At 39.7% G+C, this 24,006-nt stretch overlaps 1 protein-coding gene across 2 annotated transcripts in view; it reads left to right on the top strand.

Moving 5' to 3' along the window:
* The window catches only part of LOC130206860 (neurexin-1a-like), a 241,291-nt gene that overhangs the window by 112,226 nt on the left and 105,059 nt on the right, over positions 1–24,006 (top strand). For both annotated transcript variants that reach the window (XM_056435082.1, XM_056435081.1), the window contains 6 exons: positions 410–436; positions 5,774–5,896; positions 6,488–6,869; positions 8,104–8,294; positions 9,594–9,767; positions 13,538–13,657. In XM_056435082.1, coding sequence (XP_056291057.1) covers positions 410–436; positions 5,774–5,896; positions 6,488–6,869; positions 8,104–8,294; positions 9,594–9,767; positions 13,538–13,657 — 1,017 coding nt within the window. The remainder of the gene's footprint in view (positions 1–409; positions 437–5,773; positions 5,897–6,487; positions 6,870–8,103; positions 8,295–9,593; positions 9,768–13,537; positions 13,658–24,006) is intronic.

Genomic DNA, 24,006 nt, shown 5'->3' with positions numbered 1-24,006 from the left:
TCAAATGGTCCCCGGATAATAACCAATCATCCCATCAAATTTCATGCGATTCGGTTTAATACTTTTTGTGTTATGCGAGTAACACGCATACAAATAAATAAATAAATAAATACACGGCGATCAAAACATTACCTTCCGCATTTTCAATGCGAAGGTAACAATGTTGCATCACTACACTTTGGCTCTCATGATTTTCTGTTCCATGTAGCTTGAACACATATTCCTTTGGCACAACTACCCTGCAGTACTTTTAGCAGCTCACTGCAGCTCGGGGCCATGGGTGAGAGCATCAGAGGACGGACAGTGTCTGTGTGTGTGTCCCCAGAGGGGTGGACTGTATGCTTTAATGATGTCTGCAGCTGTAACGTTGAAAGATGAATTTACCTCTCATCTATTCTTCCCCATCTAGATTGTATCAGGATTAACTGTTCCTCCAGTAAGTTACTGTTCACCTTTCTTCTTTTTCTTCTTCTCTAACTCTTACTGTTTCTGGACATTCATGTTTTATTATCTAGAAATGTTGTTATGCGGTCATGTTTACAATGTCTTCTCTGCAGCCATTATACAATCCTGGCATTAACATATCCTAAAGCTATGCCAACGGGAATTTAAACCGTGTACTGAAATATATCTGACTTGCACCTTGCTTCGACATAGGCGTTACATTTTATCGAGGTGCAAGAGCCACGGGCGCATCCGAAATGCCTGCTGGCGCTCTGTGCATCTGGTGTCCAGGAGAAGGATGAGCAGTGGGGAGGAGATGGAGGGAGGGAGGCTTAAATTAATGATAAACCCAAATATGGCAGTGAGCTGTGATTCCACACGCCAATTTGTTTTCTAATAAACAAAACTTAGCACCCATAAATTCAGGTTGATATAAAACGCATGCTTTGGAATTGCAGGTATTTTAGACATGCATGATTTCCTTGTCACCCCTCTGCAATTTTATTTAGTTTTTTTCTACTTCAATATTTCATGCCGTTTGTAAATTGATCAGGCCATTGAAGACACAGAGGAAATACAGGGTGTGATTTTTATTATTCTCATCAACCTGCCTCACAGAGCAGAAAGAACAGGATGAATTGGGTGGGAGGGAGAATAGAGCTGGTTTCTGGAATTCATGGTGGATATCTGTGTATTTATATATATATAGACACACAGATTCAGTATAGAGCAATTGTGTGTGTGTTTCAACAAAGAGGTTACATTGCAATATTTTTTGAGGTAAATATCCCTGACATTTATTATTCAGGAACAGTGATGAATTAATAACTACTTCTCTGGAGTCACAATAGGTGAGCCCTCTTCCTGGTTTATGACTCTGAAGCGACGGACACACTCAATGTCGGTAAATACCATCATAAATGAGACGGTTTAAGCTCTATCATAGAGTGTCAGCGTCGCATGTTGTATGTGACACACCATTCTCTTAAAAGGTGTTGGATATGTCATCTTCGTGTATGTGTTACATTATTTGAAGGTCATTGCCTGATGATAAGCGGAGACTTACACAACAAATGCCTCTGCACAGAATCACATGATGTGACCTCGAGACATGCTTCTGTGAGCCAGCCCGTCTTAACACCTTTCTAAATGCTAAATAGCATTGTTCATGCATCTTGGATTGCATTCCTCATTTGTGTATGCAAATGCAGGGCTCTAAGCTTTAAAAGGTCGCTCCAGATTTGTGAGGAGGCTGTGGAGGCATACCGTGTGCATGCATGGACTCCAGGGGTTGATACACTAATATTTTCCAGACAATTAACTGATTACTTATTTTTTATATTGAGTTCTTCTCCATTTTTCTCTTATTTGTTTCAATTCCATTTAGCTGCAGGGACAGTTTTGCTAAAATAGAAAGGGTCAGGATAAGTGTTGAACTGATGGAAATACATGTTGTACGTAAAGACCTCTGAACAAATATTTCATGCAATCTACACATGTTCAGTACGAGCAATTGTTGCTTTAATAACTCGCATCCAACGTGAAGTAAGCGGTGTGTGGTATTAGGCTGCAGACATTTGTGCCATATTGTCGCATTTACATTAATTAATTATTGTTTTACCAATTAAAATAAATGTACGGCTGCAGAATGTAGGTGTTTTCCACACACAACTTAGCTATAATTCAAAGGAAAAATATTGTTATTTGATCAACATTTAATATAATGCTGAAGGAAAAGATAATGTTTAAGTATAACAGAAGAAAAATAGCAGGAAACGACAACTTCAATAGGCCCAGAACTATTTTTGTCAAAGAAAAATGTTTATTTCAAATTCTTGGAAATAACGGTGTAATGGCAGTGCATTTCCACGTATGAAGCATTTAATTTCTATCTTCTAGGTTATGGTTTTTCTCTATTTATTATTCTATTTCTGTCCTTTTTTCTGTGTTAATTAATGTGTTTTGTCAGGCGCTGCCGCTCCGGTCAGCTCGGTGGATGGAGAATTTCAGCAGCGACTCAAAGAACACATCACTGTCAATTAGAGACCGAGGCTCCCTGGGGCTGCCCAGAGCTGTCTGAAGGAAACACTGCCACTGCGATTTAAACACTGTTAACAGGCACTGAGTGACAACAAACTACAAATATGAACTAAAAATATCTTGTGACAGACTGGCTTTTTTTTTTTACCCTCTCATCTGACATTCTGGTCTTCTATAATTCATTTACTTGAACTGCAGGAAAATCTCAATGTACAGTGAAGAGGGCAACTTTATCTAATTATTATTTCCATGACCTTCAGCAAAATTGAAAGACATGTTTTCTCTCATAATTGATCTTTTCCATGCATTAATCTTTTGAACTGAACTAAAAGAAGAGAGACGTCTTCTACGTGGATGTAAAACCTTTGAGCCGGTTAGAAATTATGCATGAGAAGGTGAATAAAGCCGTCATCCAGGATGACGCATGTTATACCAGCTCATCTGAAAAGTTACATTTAATTATAAATATGGAATGAGCACCAAATTCAGCAAATAAAATACAGTACAATACAGCACTTATATTTATACTATATTATGTTTCTGAACCATTTTAAACTTAAATACCTGGTGAAGGGAGACAGCACTGATGTGCTTGAAATGAAATGGCAATTAACAGGATGTTCTCTCCTGTTGCATTTAATTACTTTGATAGAGAGACTAACACGTTGGCTCAAAGTTCCTCATAACAAACAATAGCTGCTTAACCCTCCTGTTACCTTTAGGGTCAATTTGACCCCATTCAATGTTTAATGTCGGTGTTCCTTGGGGTCAATTTGACCCGAGGCTGTTTTTCACTGTGTCAAACATATAAGAAATATCAACTTTTTTTATATATTTAAAGGGCTATTTAGGTAGTCAACAAACAAACATAAAGTACCTCACACTTAAACTTGGGAAACAATATTAATTCTAATAATTTTCTGGAGGTTTTAATTGCTGGGGTCAAATTGACCCCGAGGGTAAAATATGTTAGTAAATGTAAAGGTAACAGGAGGGTTCAATTAAAAGCTGGAAAAAATGACATCCCCCAAGTAGTTAACTTGTCACCATTATTTCTAATGGCAGTAGTAATGTCAGTGATATCACGTTGTGCTCAGAACGCCCTTTGAACATGTTCAGTATCGAGCAGTCTTAGTTTATAAAACAAATAAACTCATATGGACAGAAAACGCAGATTAGTATTGATTGTCATAATTTATTGTTTTAACACTATTTAACCCGGCGATGGCTTTTCAGTGAGCATTAACGCCTCGTTAATCGAGCTAGCATGTTGCCGGGCGTCGTGGGCTGCTTAAGGTCTACTTGCCGTGTGTGCTGGCATTGATTTCTGCATTGACGGTAATCCAGCAGTAGTGGCCTGCAGCTCGGTCAGCGAGTGACCCCTCCCCTCCACCTGGGTGAGTCATAGTGGCGAGCGGGCAGCACCAGTATCTGGCCTGTCATCCAGCTGGCAATGGCCGATTGAGTGGGTAATCGCATCTTCTCATGCTGCCCCATGCCACAGTTCTCCACTGTTCCTTTAGGCATGAAGTCAATGAGGCAAGGAGAGATCACTGCAGATCCATCACTGCAGATAGATCACCATCAATGAGGCACTAGAGAGGGTTGGACGCGGCAGACAGTGGGCTGAAGGACCTTAATGTCTGGCCAGCAGCTGGCCGTTTGGACCACAGACTGCACTGCAGGCATAAACCCGGGCGCTACTGTAGTGAATGTTGTGTACCTTAATACGATTGACCTCTTTCCCTCTCTCTTTTCTCCTTGGAGAGCGGGACAGGATGATGGAAGGCAAAGATCAAGCATGCTTTCAAGTCCAACTCCATCCCAATATTTTCTTATCTCTCCTCCTTAATCCCTCACCAGTCGTCTGGTTTCAATCGTGCCCCGGTGTTTAGTGCTTACAAAGTGGAACTGTGCCTCTGAGATTGACTGTGTCCCAGTACTTTGGCACCCTCAGATTTGCATACACATTGCATCGGGGCTTTGTGGATTGCAGAGAAGGAGAAAATAAATAGCCATTGGGTGCAGGGGAAAGAAGATGGCACCCATCTGAAATACTCCCCACAGTGGAGCATGAGTATTTTAGTAGTATCACAGTGGCTAGTTCTCATTGGCCTGTTGGGTTATGAATGCGCAGCAGGGGAACATCAGAGCTATACGGCAATTCAAGGATGCTCTAAGGAGGAGGCTGCATGCAAGACATGCTGTGTTGCCCATATTGGACCAATGTTGGAATTCAGATTCTTCTTCTTCTTTCTGCTCATTAAATTATGTAGATGTGGTGCCGTTGCTCCAATTTACCTCTGATTCTAAATGTGATTCGCTCTCTTTGAGGTTTTTTGGCACCTTGTGTGACATTTCTGTCCAGTAGCAGTGACACAAATGAGTATGCTGGTTTCAACAGTCGTTGAAAGGATGATTTAGAGGTGTGCAGTATTGGTATTCATTACATATCAGTTGAATGGTCATTTAGTATTATCTATTGTTTCAATGAGGGGGCATCAAATTAATAGAATGTGTCTAGTTAATTTTGTTTTACTGATGACATCAGTGAACGGCTCCTTTTCCAAAACACCCATTTATTTTCAACGGTGCTTATAAAAATCACATTCTGTATTTCCTGTTTTCCACTAACACTGAATCTCCAAGGACAGTTCTCTATGTTGTCTTTTTAATCGGTTCTTTTCACCACCAAGGACACTGCTTCCATTATGCAAGTATTTATTTCAATACTACCGTTTCATGTCGCATGATGGACAAAAGAGAAATCAAAAACTGGGCTGCACTGTTGAAGGTAAACAAGATGGAGAGTGATGCCCGGTTCAGTGCTTTGCTCCGTCATGGGCTTGTGGCTGTTGTATGCTGCCACCAAGTGGCCTTACAGGAACAGAGCGATATCCCGAGAAATGAAAGGATATGTCCATTCATCCCGTTTCTATTCAACACTATACATTTACAACTAAACAGTCAGGGTTAATATTGACGGCTATAATGACGTGACAACCTGATTACTGCCTCCCTCCTCTTGGTGTTAAGGGAGGATTCAGAAATGTGATGTCCTATCTAATGGGGCGATCAGGACAGGAAATGCGAGTCAGAACGATGTGCTTTTATGACCCATTAACTATGTTTACCTTAATGTTTTCCGCCTCTGTCAAACAACTGAACTCATCCACTTTGTCCTTCTTTCAATCTCCCCCCTCCTCTATCCCTCAGCCTGCCTGATAATAAATGTGCTTTGTACTTTATGCATGCATGTGTGTTAACCGTTGTTTGGACTGTCCTGCAGGCAAAGGCCCAGAGACTATTTTTGCGGGTCAGACTCTGAACGATAATGAGTGGCACACAGTACGTGTGTTCAGGAGGGGAAAGAGTTTGAAACTGACCGTAGATGATCTGCAGTCCGTGGAAGGTACTTCTCCTCATGTTCCTCTGGCCGAATGCTTTTTCACTCCTATAAATTAGACATACGATGTGTTGGGCTCACTGATTTTATGACTGAATGAATCTGTACTACAGTATATTGTGTGTGACAGGTTAGACATTGTGCTCATCTGTTGTGAGTCTTCATTCATTTGATTTTCTGAGTGCAGTATTGATACTCTCATATAGGTTTTAGACATTGCTGATGCCGTTTAAAACTCATCAGGCAATGTCCTTTAACAGAACACCAACCATAGCTACAAAAAGCCACAATGTGGGAAAATGACACCCATGTATGTTAATATAACTGTTCATTTTAAAATGAAACTTCGTTGAGAAACTGAAGGGGACATTTGGCGTGTACTGTTCTGTTTTGTACATTTCAGAACACTGGACAGACAGTTTTCATGACTTATTCACAGAAACTCTAAACTTAAAACAGACAAAGACATTTGGTCTGAAAATGTGTTGTATCAACTCCTGCACATATCCACACACCCCTTGTTTTAAATTGTAAATCATTGCTCCTTTAATCGTTGCATACTATAACATCCTCTCTCCCTCCCTCTGCTGGTCAAAGGTCAAATGGCAGGTGACCACACCCAACTGGAGTTCCATAACATTGAGACAGGCATTGTGACCGAGAAGCGCTTCATGTCCATGGTGCCGTCCAACTTCGTCGGCCACCTCCAGAGCCTCTCTTTCAACGGCATGGCCTACATAGACCTTTGTAAAAATGGTGACATTGATTACTGTGAGCTCAATGCCATGATTGGCTTCAAGAACATCATCGCTGACCCCGTCACCTTCAAGTCGCGCTCCAGCTATATGACCCTCACTACTCTGCAGGCATACTACTCCATGCACCTTTTCTTTCAGTTTAAAACCACCTCCTCTGATGGCCTCATCCTCTTCAACAGCGGGGATGGGAACGACTTCATTGTGGTGGAGCTGGTCAAAGGGTGAGTGGATGCAACAACTCCACCCGACTGTTCTCCCATAGGGTTACAGCAGATCGAGTCACATTCACTTTTGTACATCTTCAGTTAACTTTAACTGGGCTTTTTTATGACCTGAAGTGGCAAACCACAAGATGTGTATTCTATTTGAACGACATTTGACAGCATTTTTGGTGCAGGAGTCCTTTATTGTGGTATTTGGCGGAGTCCTGCCCTGAGATAACTTGCATTTCCAAACAATATTTCCAGTACTCTGATATATTTTCTGGGGAATTGTTTTAAATAAGTTTAAATTTGTGTTGGTGTCTCTGTTGTTTTGGTTCATAAACGGTAGCTGCTCATGCCCCAGTAACCATACAGCTCTTCTCTTTGCACACTTTACTTAATTTGTTGGGCAATCTCACCTGCCGCCTGGTGTAAAGACAAGTAACCATTTCAACTGTTGAATTAGTTTGAGAGTAGTTTATTGATGTGAGGATCTTCATATTTTATAATGCTGCTCTTCATACAACTTGACAGTTTCCAAACAGAATATAATATTTTTCTGACAGTGTTGATGTCATTACCATGGGAATTCAAATTATTTTCTTATCACCTCCATGCCAGACTATTTACTGAAAGAGCTGTGGGCTATTAGTGTTCTTTTTAATCTTCATGAAGGCACAACAAATACCCAACATAAAAGGAAATCAAGCACACAAGGGCACATTTTTTCTTGCTGAAATGCTGCTATAGAATGACCTTCTTTTAAATATTGCCTGAAGTTAAAGTATTATTCAATGTTCTAAACATTAAAGAGATACATTTTAATTAAAAAAAGGCATGCAAATCAGAAATTGCCTGTAAACCAAAGAATTTGAGAACAATTTGTTCAGCACAGCCCACAACCTTTTGTTAAAGCTGCAACGTGCCAATTATATAGCTCCTTTTTAGACAGCTGCACTTTCTGATACTCTCATATCTGCACATTTGAACACACAGGCGCACAACAACAAACACACACTATTGCTCTAGTTTTCAGAGGTTTATTAAACTTTTAAATTGTTTTATTTTTAGATTGTATTGCTCTAGTTCAAATCGGTTGCATTTCGTCAAACACTCTTTAAATAAACTGAACTTTAATTCATAAATAAGGAGATTGGAAATGCCTACAACATTTGTATAGTGCTATGCTTTCATGTCCTTACGCCGCTGTCCAAGGTCACATCGACTCATGTTGTAAAATGTCTGGTTCCAGTTACCTGCACTATGTGTCTGACTTGGGAAATGGAGCCCACTTGATCAAAGGCAACTCAAACAAGCCCCTGAACGACAACCACTGGCACAATGTCATAATCTCCAGAGACACTAACAACCACCATATGGTCAAGATTGATACCAAGATCACCACGCAGATGACCACGGGAGCCAAGAACCTGGACCTGAAGGGTGCGTAAAGCAGAGGGAAATTTATAAATATATATATTACAGATTCCATTAAATTGGGGCAGCAGTGGCTTTTAGGTGAGAGAAGCAGGTCTGTGACTGAAAGGTTGCACCGGTAGTCCTGCAGGCGTGTAGGGAAAAAGCTATGCTTGGCTCTCACTCATTGCCACTACTGAGGTACCCTTGAGCAAGAGGCTCATCCCCCATCTGTTCGGGAACCAACAGTATGGGTTTGCGTGTGGAGCAGGGAGTTCATAGGAAGGACGGTTTGTGCTTCGTGGACCAGCATTATATTAAAGGGATTTTAAAGAATCATCAGTTAACGAGATGATTTTTTTTTTACTGAAAAGATATGGAGGAAACTCATGTGCAACCTTTAAGAATGTTGTTGTAATTGTTTTTTTTATTTGATAATGAAACAGATGACACATTGTTGTCTTGTACGTAAAAAAACATACAAACAATATTTATATTTTGTTACATTTGACACAATTGCAAACATTTTCTGAAACTACACTATGGATTAACTTGCTGCACCTTTTGATGTGAATAACAAACGTTACCGTGTGAAACAACCATCCTCATTGATGAGAGATGACACAATGTTCTTTAGTCAGCAAATGCTATCTGAAACGATATGCTTGCTTACAGTGCTTCTCAAACTGTGGGTCGCCAAGGTATTCCAGGTGGGGCCTTAATTGAGAACTTCACATATTACAAAATGCACGGACATAAAATTAAGTAATTATTAAATAAATTGCGAAATGCCTGTACTTTCTTGTAAATGTTTATGTTACGGCGTTAACAGGTTCCGCTTATTGGCGACTCGCCACATCCTACCTCCGTGAGATCGGCTTTCCTTTTGTTGCCCTTCAAAACAAGAGCTCACCATTGAGCATGACTTGAGAGTGGCCGTATGCACTTTATTGTTATTACCTTGACAATATATCCAGTGCAAAACGGTTTGATTGCAGCCACAAGAAGCTATTTTTTGGCAAAAAGTTATTTTTTGCACAGAACTTTTTGTATTCTAATAAAGTGATTTCAAACATGTTATTTGTGTTCGTCTGATGGATAAATCGGGTTTCATTGAACGTAATCGTAAAGTAATGGAGGAGTCACACAAAGTTGTCCTTGTGGACTATTTTGTTACCATTTTGTTGTGGCATGAACTTCCTCCGAAGTCATTGCGTGACAGAAAAAGTTGGAGAACCACTACTTTACTTTAACAGGCATGATAAGGGAAGCTTGGTACTGTGTTTTGTGTCCACTAGGGGTCAGTGTTGTCATATTTCTGCACAGGTCACCTTTATGTTGGTGGGGTGGCTAAGGAGATGTTCAAGGAGCTGCCCAAACTGGTGCATGCCAAGGAGGGGTTTCAAGGTTGTCTGGCGTCGATGGATCTGAACGGCCGGCTCCCAGACTTGATGTCGGATGCTCTGGACTGTGTGGGGCAGATCGAGAGAGGATGTGAAGGTGAGTCGTCGCTCAGCCTGCTAAGGAAACGTGTTGTCTGATGTTTGTTGCCTTCAAAACTTTTTTTGTTGTCTCTGGAGTTCACTCCAAGCGCTAGCTGAAGCTCAGGTTTAAATTGTATTGGTCTAAGATGTATCATTTAAACATGATATCGCTTATAAAATATCCTAAATACTCTGGTTCCCCCTCTTTATCACACAACTGTATCCTGGAGGGTCACTGCGGCACCATGCAGCGCTGTTATGCTGCCCAGTTCTCATTCTAGTGCTTGACACGCACACCGCCACATTGCCAACCTGTGACACATCATTTAACATCCATAAAGTGTGTTAGTATTCTGTTAGAATGCATCAAGCTCTGACACTCCTCCACAGACACTCATTTCTGTTTCACTTAGCCATAATCTGATTATTCTCTTTGCCATATTTGTACTGCCAGTGTTATTTCCCATTTTAGCCCCATTCTGTTTTGCTCCATGCATGCTTGCGGGATCTGAGAGTTTGCCAGAAGAAGCAATCCTTTTGAATTATGTATGAAGCCTTTGTTGCATGCATGACTATAATGTACCCAGTCTAATGTATGCACCACATCCAGAGACAATATTTGATTTATTTTTCAACTTCACTCACTTAGTTTGATTTTTCAATTCATCCACTGCTTCTGATCTTCTCATATTCCGACATTACTGCTGTAATCAAATGCAGCGCCATGGGTCTTTTTGTTATAGCCTCAATAGTGGCGCTCACTGGAAAATAGCTTCTATTATAACACATGTATTGAACTGTATACAGGTGTCAAAACGTAGCGTATAATCGCTGATAGTATTTTGTATTTTGCTACGACAGGTATCATTTCAGGATACGAATATTTCTATAACTGTTCCTTTTTCCGCATATATAGACAAAGAATATCTACTTCCTATAATTATGACTTAACTGTTTCAATGTTGTTTCTTCATATTGCTGATGATTTTGAGAGTAGTTACAGTAATTAATACGGTCTGCATCATGCTTTACAATGTGTCCCTTCTGGCTCTTTCCTCCATCTCTGAGGTCTTGCTCCTTTACTAACAGTTGGTATACTTTGCCTTTGCCTTTCCTATTATTTTGCTTACAAAAGTTACATTGATGAAAGCTGACTTGCAAGAAGATGTGTGTGTTTGATACAGAGTCCTGTGTCCTGCCTCCCTCTGCCCCTGCAATGCCTCCTCCCCCCACGTCTTCAGTCTCTTCCTCCTTCCTCACTTTCCCGTCCCTGAACAAGATATATGCCTAATTTGAATTCACCCACCTGCTCTATGGAATGGGCTTCAGTCCCATAGGAATACAAGTACCATTACCATCTTGTATCAGAGACTATGGGGATCACATTTGATTTGCACCTGCATATTGTGTGTTGCTCTATTGGACATTGTTTTTTGCTGTGGTTATGTATGTTTTTATAAGAACATACTTATAATAAATACTTTTGCATGACTTCATTCACACAACTATTCCCCTGCATGAGTTTCCTGTTTTTAAATAATCAAGACGTTAACTACAAACCTCAGTCATTTTCATGTTTTCCATGACATTAATCATTGTTGCTATAAATCCCATGTTTACTAGTGCCATATATAACTGTAATCTCTGGCACTCTATAGCTACAGTAAGAACTATATCGAGCAGCAGGCATTTTTAAGATTTAACAGATTAAAGTAGGCCTCAAAATGAAGCACCATGGGGCCAGTAATTAAATTAAGTTCAGATGCATATTGATCATTATAAAGCAATTTAATTACATTATAGTTACTGGATTTGTAATCAACATCAATTGTAATAACTTCATTAAATTATTACAGAAATAGGTTCTCCTTTAAAACTAGTGTCAATACACTTCTAATTTTGAAGTCAAGACCAATTAGGCCCCATTTCATGTGTAACACATGAGCTACTTTTAATATATACGACTTTGTAAACAATGGAATGAAAAGTATGTCATGGGGTTAGATGCAATTTATAAGTACATCATATACCAAGGTTTTTCATAAAGATCTTGAACCAAACTGCTTGTTTTTCTTATTGCAAAAGGAACACTGTCCAGCATTTTGTATTTTTAACCTTGAATACGCTATAGCCAACATGTAAATATATTAAGCAGTTACTATAGCTACACGCAGACTGAGCTGCAAGTTACTGTGGCTACAAACATTCAGAAAAGATCATTTTTGGAGATGAGTTTGTGAATGTATGTCTGTATTTAATAGTGGAGTGACTCATTTTAAAATATCACAAGAGTAAATAAATACACACAGGGATAAATATCCATTTCATCATTGTAATAAAACAACTATCGAAAAGCTAAATGTGTTCTCCGTGAGTAATTCTGGCTGTAAAGGAGAGTGCTCCATGCAAGCAGTCGTATGTGTGTCATTATTGAGATTATATGATGTCCAAGTGACATTAACCTAAACCAAATATCCAGATGTTGACAATTTATTATCAAAATGAATTAGTTGAAACGAAAATGATCTAATAATTAATATATTTTTAAAACGTATCAATTAAAATATATATAATAACAACAATCATCCATACGCACCAGTGTCATTCCACTAACATTTCCCCATTAACTGAAAACACTTGGTATTCTGTCACTCGGACTCAGACTAACTGATATTCGATTGGAATGATGGAAATAATAGATGCTCAAATAATTTGACCTTAAACGCATCTGGAAGCATTATTATTGCTATTAACAAGCACATTGATAACTCCGGCCCCTACTGCTTCCGAACTGAGCATCTATGATCCCATTCCCAGCTCTCTGAACCACCTGCACAGGTGGGCAGGGACACTGCCGTTTGGAGAAGGAAAGCTGAACTGCACCACATCGTGGATTATAGTCTGTAGACGCATTACCTTGTCGCTGTAACAATACTGAAGCTACATCTTGCTAGTATATATATACACATGTATATCATATATGATATTACATTTTCAATATCATTGCCAATATTGGTTTAAATTATATGCACAACATATCCTTTTTTTTATTTAACAAATTTACGCTATGTTTATTGTTATTATTTTAGGCACTGGTGTTGGTTACTTATAATACTTGTAATGCCTTTTTATGTTGTTGTGATTACAATTTTTCGATTTTAGTTATTGCTATATTGTTTTGCACTGATGTTAGTATTACATCCATAACATTTCTTTTTATATCGCCATTGTTTATATATGTTATTTATTTGTATTTCTTTTGTTAGTTTTGATAAATCTCTGGAACAAGAGATTGTTATCTTTTATCTTAAATACATGCTACTGTATTGTGCAAAAGCTTGATGTAAATAGTGTCAGCTCTAATCATAACAATTCATTTATTATTATGCACTCTGCTGTTCTGAAGTATAAACATGTTGGAAAGCACTAATAACGCTTTAATCCTTAAGTTATACAAAAACAAAGAAATGCTGTTTCTGTATATGTGTGAGGTTTTTGTTTCGTCTGTTTAATGTAAACCGTTTAACTCACTGAGGGCTTTGGGCAGGCAGTTTGGCTTCAACCTGTGAGTTTGAAGCAGTTTTTATGGAAGGAATACAAAATATGGCGAAACACACAGTTGTCGTGTTTGCATATGTATGTTTGTTCTGTGTCTGCTTCCATTTGCAGAAGCCTCTACGGTCTGTTGGGCGTGCCACTTCATTTCACTGCAGGGTCAATCTGCAGAATGTCTGCCTGATATTGTTAAAGTCTGTTTACCAAGTTGCCATTTGTCTTCATATTCAGGCCCCAGCACGACGTGCCAGGAGGACTCGTGCGCCAACCAGGGTGTGTGCCTCCAGCAGTGGGAGGGCTTCAGCTGTGACTGCAGCATGACGACATTCGGAGGACCGCTCTGTAATGATGGTAGGCTTCCACTTTCCAACTCTTTTTAAAAAAAAATCATTTTATTTCAAATGATTTGGACAAATACATAGAAAACAGACTTCATACACAACTCAGAGCATTAGACGTATAATTCAGTCCCTCTCTGGAGCTAATTCAACTCGTCCAGAAGATGCTTGGTGCCAGACGTTTGAAGGTGGGTGTTATCAACAGCACGGACATTTTTATCCGATGCGTTCACACAACATTTGTGTTCCAGCTCATTATTGTTTCCTGCCTGTGTGCTCTATTTGTGTCCTCACGGAGCACAATGTTTGCCAGAAATAACACACATTTGCTTTGTCAACTCTCCAATGCAACTGAGTGAAAGCTCTGGACTGTGCTATGTACTGTCACTCGGTCAATTAGAAGGAAACTTCACAAGCTCTGCTTGAAAATACATCGTCTTCTCTGAGGGTGTCGAGAGCGTTCTCAACTCAAGGCAGAGTAGTTTAGGATCGTGACATCTGGCTGCTGCTTCAGTGAAAGCTCATTAAAGTTTGAGAGATGTACCACTAGAGGGAGCAACAAACATTGTGTTCTGCTAAATAAAACATTGAAAACAAGTCCATCAAGCAAACTAAATAACCAGAAATGGACTTATGAATTATTTAAATGTTAACAGGATGCCTGCTGTTGTGTATTGCATTGACCAATACAAATACAACCTCAAACACACCTTAAATGGGTATCTTTCTGCATTATTTCGTATTCCTCCAGTGGTCTCACAAGGAAAGAAACTACATTCCTCAGCCGCCGGCCTCGTAACATTCATAGCCAGGATGCACAAATCATAAGGGAACTAATATGATGTCCTACAGCTCATATCAATTCAAAATGTTAATCATTTTGAGTATTGTTATTTGTTAAGTTAATGTTTCTGAGCTAAGTTCATGTTGCAATCGTTATCTTTAGAAACATAGAAAATTGCATCGTGCATTTACGCACTGCACTGAGGTCGACTGGCTAACCGTGAAATTTACAAATTAATAAAACAAACACACCATAACTATTTAACTTACTTTGAGCCACATTATGAAATTTAAAAGTTGTATGATATTAATCTCTGTTTAAAGACAGTTAGATCTGCGTTTTGTTTAAGGGACTCAGTGCTCATTAATGCTTAGCTTTTGAGGGAACTAGGGTAATGTCTTCTGCTCCTTTTAGAAAACGGGCTACTTCCTTATGCAAAATACGCACAGGGGATTTTTTTTGGTCATTATTTTCTTCTGCAGCAGTTCACACAGTAAGGGGTGAATGGGCAATGTGCTGAACTGCATAAAGGAGAAAAGAACAGAGTGGGCACTCTGGGGATGACACAAAAGAGAGAGAAGAGAGCACCATAAATGTTAATGCATTCTGTGTCACTTCTACCAGCTTGGCAAGACCACATCTTTTGTTATCAACAGAACATGCGAATAAATTCCCAGTGCAGCCCCGTACGGCGCACATATCTTCTCCCTATGATAACGCTCAAAGGATTCTTCTGTCCGTGAGATGTGAGTCGAGTGAAGCCCGTCCTGATCCCGGCCCGTCTCAGCCCCGTTTTACTCTCCCTATTTATTCCTCAGACCATGTTTGGATCAACACAGCAGTGGAGCTTGAGGTGTTGATGGACATTTTTTATGGCAAATTCAGCGTGAACCTTCCGTGTGCGCTAAAGAGATGAAAAGCAGTTTGGAACTTTCTTCCCGTCACAGATATTCATAGGTTATTTCCAGCAGTGGGAGCAGAGCAGCGATCAGGACATGCACACCTATAGAGTATCTGAGTCTAGCTACTGCAGCTAGTCTCATTGTTACTCTTGACATCACGACATTATAGGACAGATCAATAAGCACTCCCAAGGGATGCAATGTGTAACCACAAAAAAACATACTTTCTAAGAATCTCTTTCAGCAAGGATGAACTGAAGTAGTTCTCAGAAAAGTAATGCCAGACATCCTCACGCTGCCAGGGAAATGCTAAGAGAAGGAAAAATGAAGCTGGATATGTGTTTTTTTATCTGTGTTGATGGATTGTCATAGGAATATAGAGGAGAGGGGGGGGCGGCGGCAAAGGAACCAGAGAAACATATCTCTTTTTTACCAGATATATTTGCATAAGCTGAGGTGCAGGCAATTTACAACACAGCAATGGGTCTCTGATAAAGCAACCTAAAATGGGGAGCTTGCTGCATTACCTCATATTTCTCCAGAGGATAGTCTGCACACAAGGAGAACAACTCCATTCCTCAGCCCCCGGCCCCGTAACATTCATAGCAGTCAGTCACACATCATAAGGGAATTAATATGATGTCTCATAGTACAATACAGCTCATGTAAATTCAAAACATCAATCATTTTGAGTGGAATACTTTGCATTGATATGTAGTGTCCCCAGTCTGTGAGCTGTGACTCTCAGTTAATTTATTATAATGTATGTGTTAACACGGTTTTCATTATTATGAGGAAACAGTTATCTGTTTTAAGAATTAAAACAATCAAATTAAAGATAAGTAAAAAGTAAAACCCTAACTTCACATATCAGAAGTATCTTTAGAATTTTAGAGAATGACATCATGCATTACGCACTGCACTGTGGTCGAGTGGCTGGCCCGGTCGTCTCACAGCCAGTTTGCATGTACTCCTCGTTTCAACGCAAGTTTTCTCCGGCTTCCTCCCACAGTCCAAAGACACGCAGCGACTCTAGTCCCCCCCCCCCCCCCCGTGACCCTGAAAAGGATAAATCGTTTCTCATAATGGATGAATGCATCATCTATTTAGTCGCTAATCACTAAGGTGGCTTCCCCCCTTCGTGACAGCATCTTCATACCAGTTTTTTTCCATCTTCATTGCATACTACTGCTTTTTGCTAATACTTTTTGCAATTCCTTAGCGGTCTACAGTGAGCCTGGCATGTATCCACACACACTCTGCACTGGGTTTCTTGTATTTCAGAGCAATCCACTGTTTCTTGGCTGCGCTGTGATCATGATAATGTGTTGCAACCTTTCAGAACTGTGCTAAACCTTTCAGTTCAGAATGATTGGTGGGTGGGATGATGATATAAAAACAATCTTCAGATCTTTTCTTCATCATCTCCCAAACACGTGCGAGTAAATTTGATGTTTTAATGAACTGTGGACACAGTTTCTTTTGCGTGGTATTTTTAGAACCGATTATCCCCTCTGAATACCTGCAGTGAGTGAAACTAGGGTAGGAAATACAATCCACACTGGCCGAGATGAGTGTCTGTCAGATCCTCGTGCATGTGAGATGAACTCTGATGGTTGTGAATGGTGTTAAGCATGTATTTGGTCCCATCACTACAAGCTATTTTTGATGCCAGTAGAAATAAAACGGCATGTCAGAAAGAAGACAGACTATGTATCTGTGTTGAAGGCATCAGTGCTGTTGTACGCACAAACCAACGCTCGCTATCAGCCCTAAGCAGAACATTGTTAGTGTCTTATTTTAAGCTTAGAGTATAAGTTGATATTGTCATATTACATCTTGTCAATAGTGTTTTTAAAAAATCCAAGTAATTATTCAGAAGCTGAGACTTGGTTTGTGTGTGGTGTGTGAAGGAGGAGACGGGACTTAAACTCCAGTCTAGACCTCCCTGAGGGAGTTTGCCTGGAGTGGTGTAACATCTGAGTGTAATGTACAAAGACAAACAGAATGGTGTTTACTGTTGAGCTAAAGTGGGTCGCAGAGAGGCTTCAGCGACGGGTGAGTCTGGCCTTCACGCAATTTTCGCCTGATTGCTCCTCCGCCCAGTCTTCCAGCCAGAGCTATTAGTGCCATGTCAATATTGTATCAACAATGGAAGTTGCAAGGGTCTCGTCTACATTGTGTCTGCCCAAGGGGCAAAGACGACCCCCTCTCACTTAATTTGTTATGAGTCAATGCTCATTATTGTACCTTGAGAATAGTCCGTTTGGGCGCCAGGCTCGGTATCCAGTGTGTGTGATCTGCATTAGACATGGCTCTGATTTTTCTGAAGCACATCCAGAGGAAAGACAAAGGACCCTATTTCGGTCATGTGGCCCCCCTTCATGTAGTCTAAAGACAGCTACTCTCACACAGAGGAACACACACGCTGACATGGTTGTTGCATTAGTCCACAAAAGCCAGAATTTCAATAAATAATTAAAAAATAAGAGAAGAATCTAAGAAGGTTCAGAAAATGAAAACATTTTGCAAACATTTTTCTGACATATTATTAAAAGTTGCAATGCATCACATCCAATGTCTGTATTTATTTGGAGTCAGTTTAGCTTCTTTTAAATATTTAGGCATGTTCCTTAAATTGTCTTTCAGTGTTGGGTTTCAGTATTGTCGTGATGATCCTCCAGATTTACGAGGCAGATAAACACACACACACACACACATACACACACACAAGCAGGAAGTACAGCAGACAGTGTTGTCCCTGTCCTCTCTTGTGGCTTGACCATAGAGCACTTAGTTTGGTTTGGATCAATACAAGGGGGAACTCAGTCCAGTAGTGAGGCCAAGGGGATACGACACTTGAGTAAACAACCGTCACATGGAAGTAATATCCTCTTCGCCCTGGATGTGGCCTTCTTTTAAATGCAGCTCAGCGAAACAAATGAATGGGTCTGAAAATATTTGGACTTTGGTCTGTGTTTTGAAAGCTTTGCCTAGCCTAGGACAGCCATTGTGTCCCGAGATATAAGAATCAGTCTTATGTGCTGCTGAATGTCCACACAGGCTTACAGGAATGACATGTAAAGCTTAACTGATCTGTCATTGGGCAGGAAAAGGCTTTTCAAACGTACACTCAAATAACTATTCCATGTTATCAATGTTTAATGTTTTTTAACTAAATGTGTTTACTGACAATAAGTGTACATTCTGAAATGATTGCGATCAGTTATTATCATTTCCTTTAAGGATAGATGTGCAACATAACCAATGCACCATTTATAGATACTACAGTATATGCAATATAGTATGCTCATATAAATAATCTTTCTTCTGGTGATGTTATATATTCTTATCGGCAACAAATCCCAGGTGAACACCAACACCAACAATGAATTGATCCTAATAATCCTGTCTCTGTTTCCAAAGCACAGATATAAAATGTGTATTGTTCTTTTCCATAATGTACCACCGATGTCCCAAAACTACTACAACGACTACTGCTACTACTACTGCTACTACTACGACTACGACTACGACTATGGCTACGGCTACTGCTACTACTTCTACTACTACTGCTACAACTACGACTACTACTACCACTACTACTTCTACTACTACTTCTAATACTGCTACTACTACAACTACTATTACTACTACTGCCACTATTACGACGACTATGACTACTACTACTACTACTACTACTAGTTCTGCTACTACTACTACTAGTACTACTACTACTACTACTGCTACAACTACGATGACTACGACTACTACTTCTACTACTTCTACTACTACTACTACTACTACTAGTACTAATAGTAATAATAATGTTTGAACCTGGTATGTATCACATGCTTCTCTACTACAGTTTGAAATCAACTATTTATTAGCAGCTTCATATTAGGTCTAGATCAGTGAGATTTACAAACATATGAACCCGAAGGAGGAGATTACGTCACCATTCAATTGGCATCCTGCACAATGACTACAGGTTGTTTTTCATATCAGCGTTCGGTACACACACATAGGCATGGTACATATTTGATTCCACCAAGAAGCCAAGAGAAAGAGCATTTCCTCTGCACCCTCTGTGGTCTTTTAATTTGCCATCGCAATTCCACATTTCATCGTCATTCAATACAAGTACAAATAGGCCATATAGCCCACTGCAGTGTATGCAGGGTCCTAGCTTTACTTGTAAATCAAGTCCTGTCGTCTCTTCTTCTGGACAACAATCTCAGACTTTGGCATTGTTCGCCTCCCCTCTGCGATTTGACTGCGGTTTTATGTCTATCAGCAAGACTAATATAGGTTCTGCACATATGTGAAATACACAGCATATTCTATGGCAAGAAAGGATGCATATTAAGTCTACAAATACTACAGTGGTGACCAACAATGAGAAAGCAAACCCAGTTTGTGAGGGATTGCACAATCTGAGATGAGGCACAGCTCGTCGCTCCCTCACCTGGCTATCTCTGTTCAAACAGGACATGCGGAAATTCAGGGATTTGGATTATAATGCTTGATATGATTGAGATCATACAGAAATTACATTTATAGCACAAATATTTATATTTATTTTATTTTACCAATATTTATTTTTCTAGATAGCTTCCCCTGACCACACGTCACTGGTCTAGATCAAATTTTTACATATTTATAGTATGTGTTTGTAAAGTAAAGGATCTGCACTTATTTTCATACATTCACCATCTTTATACTGGTTCCCTGGTTAATATGGATACTGAGTTGGATGGTGCAATATTTTGGATCATTCCTGTGCTATTTAATGAGGCTTTGTTTTTGTCTTCACGTTGTCCTCATTTTACTAAATTTTTCTCTACTTCCATCTCTATAAGTGGTCGCTGTGCCCTAATTATCTTTCAATAATGTCCTCGTACTGATTGAGTGTCCGAATTTAAATGGGTTTCTGTGCCAGGAAGCAGTGGGTAAAGCCTGTTGGCATGGAAACCAGGTCTCCCTCCCTCCCACTGTGGATGCTGTAACGTGTCTGTAACTTTGCCCAAGCAGGGCTTTCTCAGCATGAAGTGGTGGAGAATCGCTAACATGGCTTAGATGGCTTGATGAAATACTGAATTATCATGAAGTTGCATGAATGACGGTAACACATATCAAACAGCTGTGAGGAGGCATACCACATGCCTTTTGTATATGATGTGGAGCTGGCACAGTGCATTCTTACAGTATGAAGGAGCAGCAGTGTTTGACATATTTCAGATGGCTTCATAAGAACATGCTGCAGCACATAGTGTGGCAGAGCTCTGGTGTGACCTCAACACAAAAAAAGTCAGTTGGGGAGAGCCCTTCTTGTGCTTTTCAACATTATTTTTGTCCTACTGAACAATCTACAGTCAGATCAGAGTTGTGCTCTAGCATTAAGCACATTAAATTGTCTTCCTTGTAATCTCTGTTGTAATCAGAATCTCATTTTGAGCTCATTGCAGTGCAGTGGTGGGAACCTAATCTTTGAGGTGTTTTTTATTAAATGGTAGCCTGGAGGGTGATGTTGACAGGAAATAAGAATCAGTTGTTTCTACACAGAACAATACTAATTAAAGGTTTGGCTCGACGACAGAGACTGCTAACCTACCCTGGTGGGTAATACACCGACACTGAATATTCCCCTCAGGCTATATGAATATGACACTCTGCAGAACTGTGGCAAGAATCGCACATATCCCGAAACCAAATAAAATGAGAGCTTGCGTAACAACTATTGCAAAAAGTTTTGATTGCTTCTGTTGACATGCTGTGAATGATTTTGCCGTCATTTAATTGAAGAGAAAATTATATTTTCAGTTCAGTGAATTACAAATTGAGATGCTGATGGACATTGTAATCAAAACATGCAGTCAGAAAACAATATTTTCCAGACGAAAAGGAAAACAAGAAGCAGTGACTCGTTCTGTTCCAGTTGAAAACAAATGATAGAAATCCATATTATATATTGTCTCTATGCGAGTACATACCAATCAATGAACGTTACCCCAGGTCAAAGTTACCATTACAATAACAGCATGTGCAGAGACAATGTCTCTCTGCTGGAGCGAGGCATTGCTGTTGAGTTTTAAAATATCGTGGTTTTTGACAAGTGAACTTGTTGCCTTCTATTTCATTACTTTAACTTGTACCCTGAACTAACTACACAAGTTGTATATCATCTCACATGATGCTACTCGGACAATCACATATGTGTATGCCCCGCCATCGACCCGAGTGCCATATTCACACACACTGGAGAGAGACCCGATAGTTGGAAAATAGTGAGTCAGAGAAGTTATTTCACTTGGTGCTCCAAGAAGGGAAATGTGGACAGCTTAACCAGAGCCTTTAAACAACAATGGAGAGACTCATATATGTTTATTATTCCTACGACTAGTTCAAAAACAGTATATCTCATATGTTCATAAACTGTGGAGATTATTATTAAACGCAGCGATGTGAAGTGCCACTACGAGACGAAGCACAGATTGTATACACTTAATACACCAAAGTGCCCAATGTGATCAGAATCCTAACACATGAATTCACTGCCCAACAATGATGTTAACAGAGAGGAAATAGAGCTAAAACAAGTGTTTTCAATAATCACAGATAAAGTCTGGCACACAAATTCCTCTGTTTAGATTACAAGAATATAATATCTTGGCTTGATCACTTAACACCAGAATAAACAGAATTTAAAGCTGCAGGAACATTTTATGAAATCCATTTTTTTAAATGAAGTACTTTATTTTAAGAGCCACATTTTCTTTCAGAGGATTTTACTGAACTTGAAATGAGATACTTTGTTTATAATTAATCCAGTTCAATTGGAAATCTGTAATACATATTTAGAGTCATTGTTCAATTGAACATTATTTAATTTGATTGGGAGTTGTTGACTACAAACAGACATCAATACAAATGTTGGCAACTTCAATATACATTTGGCACCAAATCATAGAGTGCGATTTTGACTATTATCATTGTGATGTTCTGGACCTTTGCCTGAGGAAATTCTCTCCAACTGGACCTTGTTGAATTATTATTTGAATACCCCATATCTAGATTGTTACAGGGGGATATTGGAGAGTCAAAAGTAGGAGTAACGTTAAACAAGATTTATTTTGACTGTGATGTATTTAAACAAAATGGTTCTCCATGAAGTGGGAGAGGTTGGGACAGGTGTGGTCGTGGCAAAACAATGGAAATCGACATAACAAAGCTAGGCCTGGCTTGTTCTGGAAAGAATACAAACAACATGGCTTCTTCACATGCTGCTCTAAACAATGTTTTACTAAAACAAATACAAAGGGAGCACCGACCAATAAACCTAATGTTTTTAGAGCCACAAATAAATATGTGTTTGCACAAATATAAAGGGAACCCCAAAGGCCCTTTCTGTCCTCAACTTCCAACCACAAACCTTCACACTGACTGATTTCAAGGTTACAACCTTGAAATCAGTCAGTGTACAGATGTTTGGAAAAGAATGTTATTGAACAGACACGGAAACTTACAAATAAGTGTCATAACATCAGCACTCTGGTCAACAGGAAGATGAGACAGATAGGAGGGCAAGTAGGACAATACCTCAGTATTACTTAGCCTAACCTCCTGTGGTGTAGCAGTATGCATCACCACCTTCAGGAGAGCTCACTGATGAAACGGATGCCACAATTGAGACATTCGTTAACTCCAGGGCTTCGGATGACCCTTGGTGACCTTCTCGGAAGTGATACCTCTTGATCATGTTTACATAACACACACAACGTTCCTTTGCGCAGTCCGGAGTTTGAATAACGTAATTGGTTTCACTTCAAACTTGTTAAATTATGTCACAAAGCAAATAAAAGGTGCTCAGTTTCAAGAGGGGCTTGTCGGCTATTCTCCATTGCAAACCAACAACTGTTTATAATGTCTTAACATATCTGTGTGCTCCAAGTAATATTAATAATATGCACACAATACAACCTCTCCTGTCTTCTCTCAACATTTGAAGGGCTATAGAATTTGTCTGAATTGTCATCGAACTAAAGTAGCTTCTAAAGTTGTGATGCATAAAGGAGAGATTTCATGTGTGACACTCCTCAAATCCTCATCTGTAGACAGCCAGGCTGGAGACTCAGTGCACACACAGACCACTGCCTGTCTGAAGCCAAGTTCACACCACGCAACCTTCAGATACACAAGACCTCTTTACATATCACACTGCACCACTGGCTGTCTTGTAATCGGATCTCTTGAAGTCGTTATGTTTTTCACACTACATGACTGACCAGCAACAGGGGGTCACACACGACGAGATCGTTCACCGGGAGAAAGTCCTGATACGTTTTTCAAACTATGTTTTGTCAAGAAAAGACGCGTGAAAAAAGACGCCGAGTGATGCTGTTGGCACACTTGTTCAGGTAACAGTCTGTTTCCACACGTCTTTACCGTTTTCCCTCGGAGATCGGTTATGTGTTATGTTTATTCTTGTAAACAACACGTGAATGCCGAAACTACGCAGATTTGTCTCTAATTTGGGGTGTTTGGCGGGGAGCTGTTGGTGAGTATAAAATTAGAGGGAAAATCCTTCAGTGTGAAGTAGGCATTAGTCACAACTTGGAGAGGAAACCTGCTTAGGATATTTGGTTTAAGGGCAGCCTCCCCGAGAACTGACCTAGA

Source organism: Pseudoliparis swirei, chromosome 17 (genome assembly GCF_029220125.1).
Source record: "Pseudoliparis swirei isolate HS2019 ecotype Mariana Trench chromosome 17, NWPU_hadal_v1, whole genome shotgun sequence".
Taxonomy (NCBI): Eukaryota; Metazoa; Chordata; class Actinopteri; order Perciformes; family Liparidae; genus Pseudoliparis; species Pseudoliparis swirei.
This window is presented reverse-complemented; position numbering and strand designations above follow the sequence as displayed.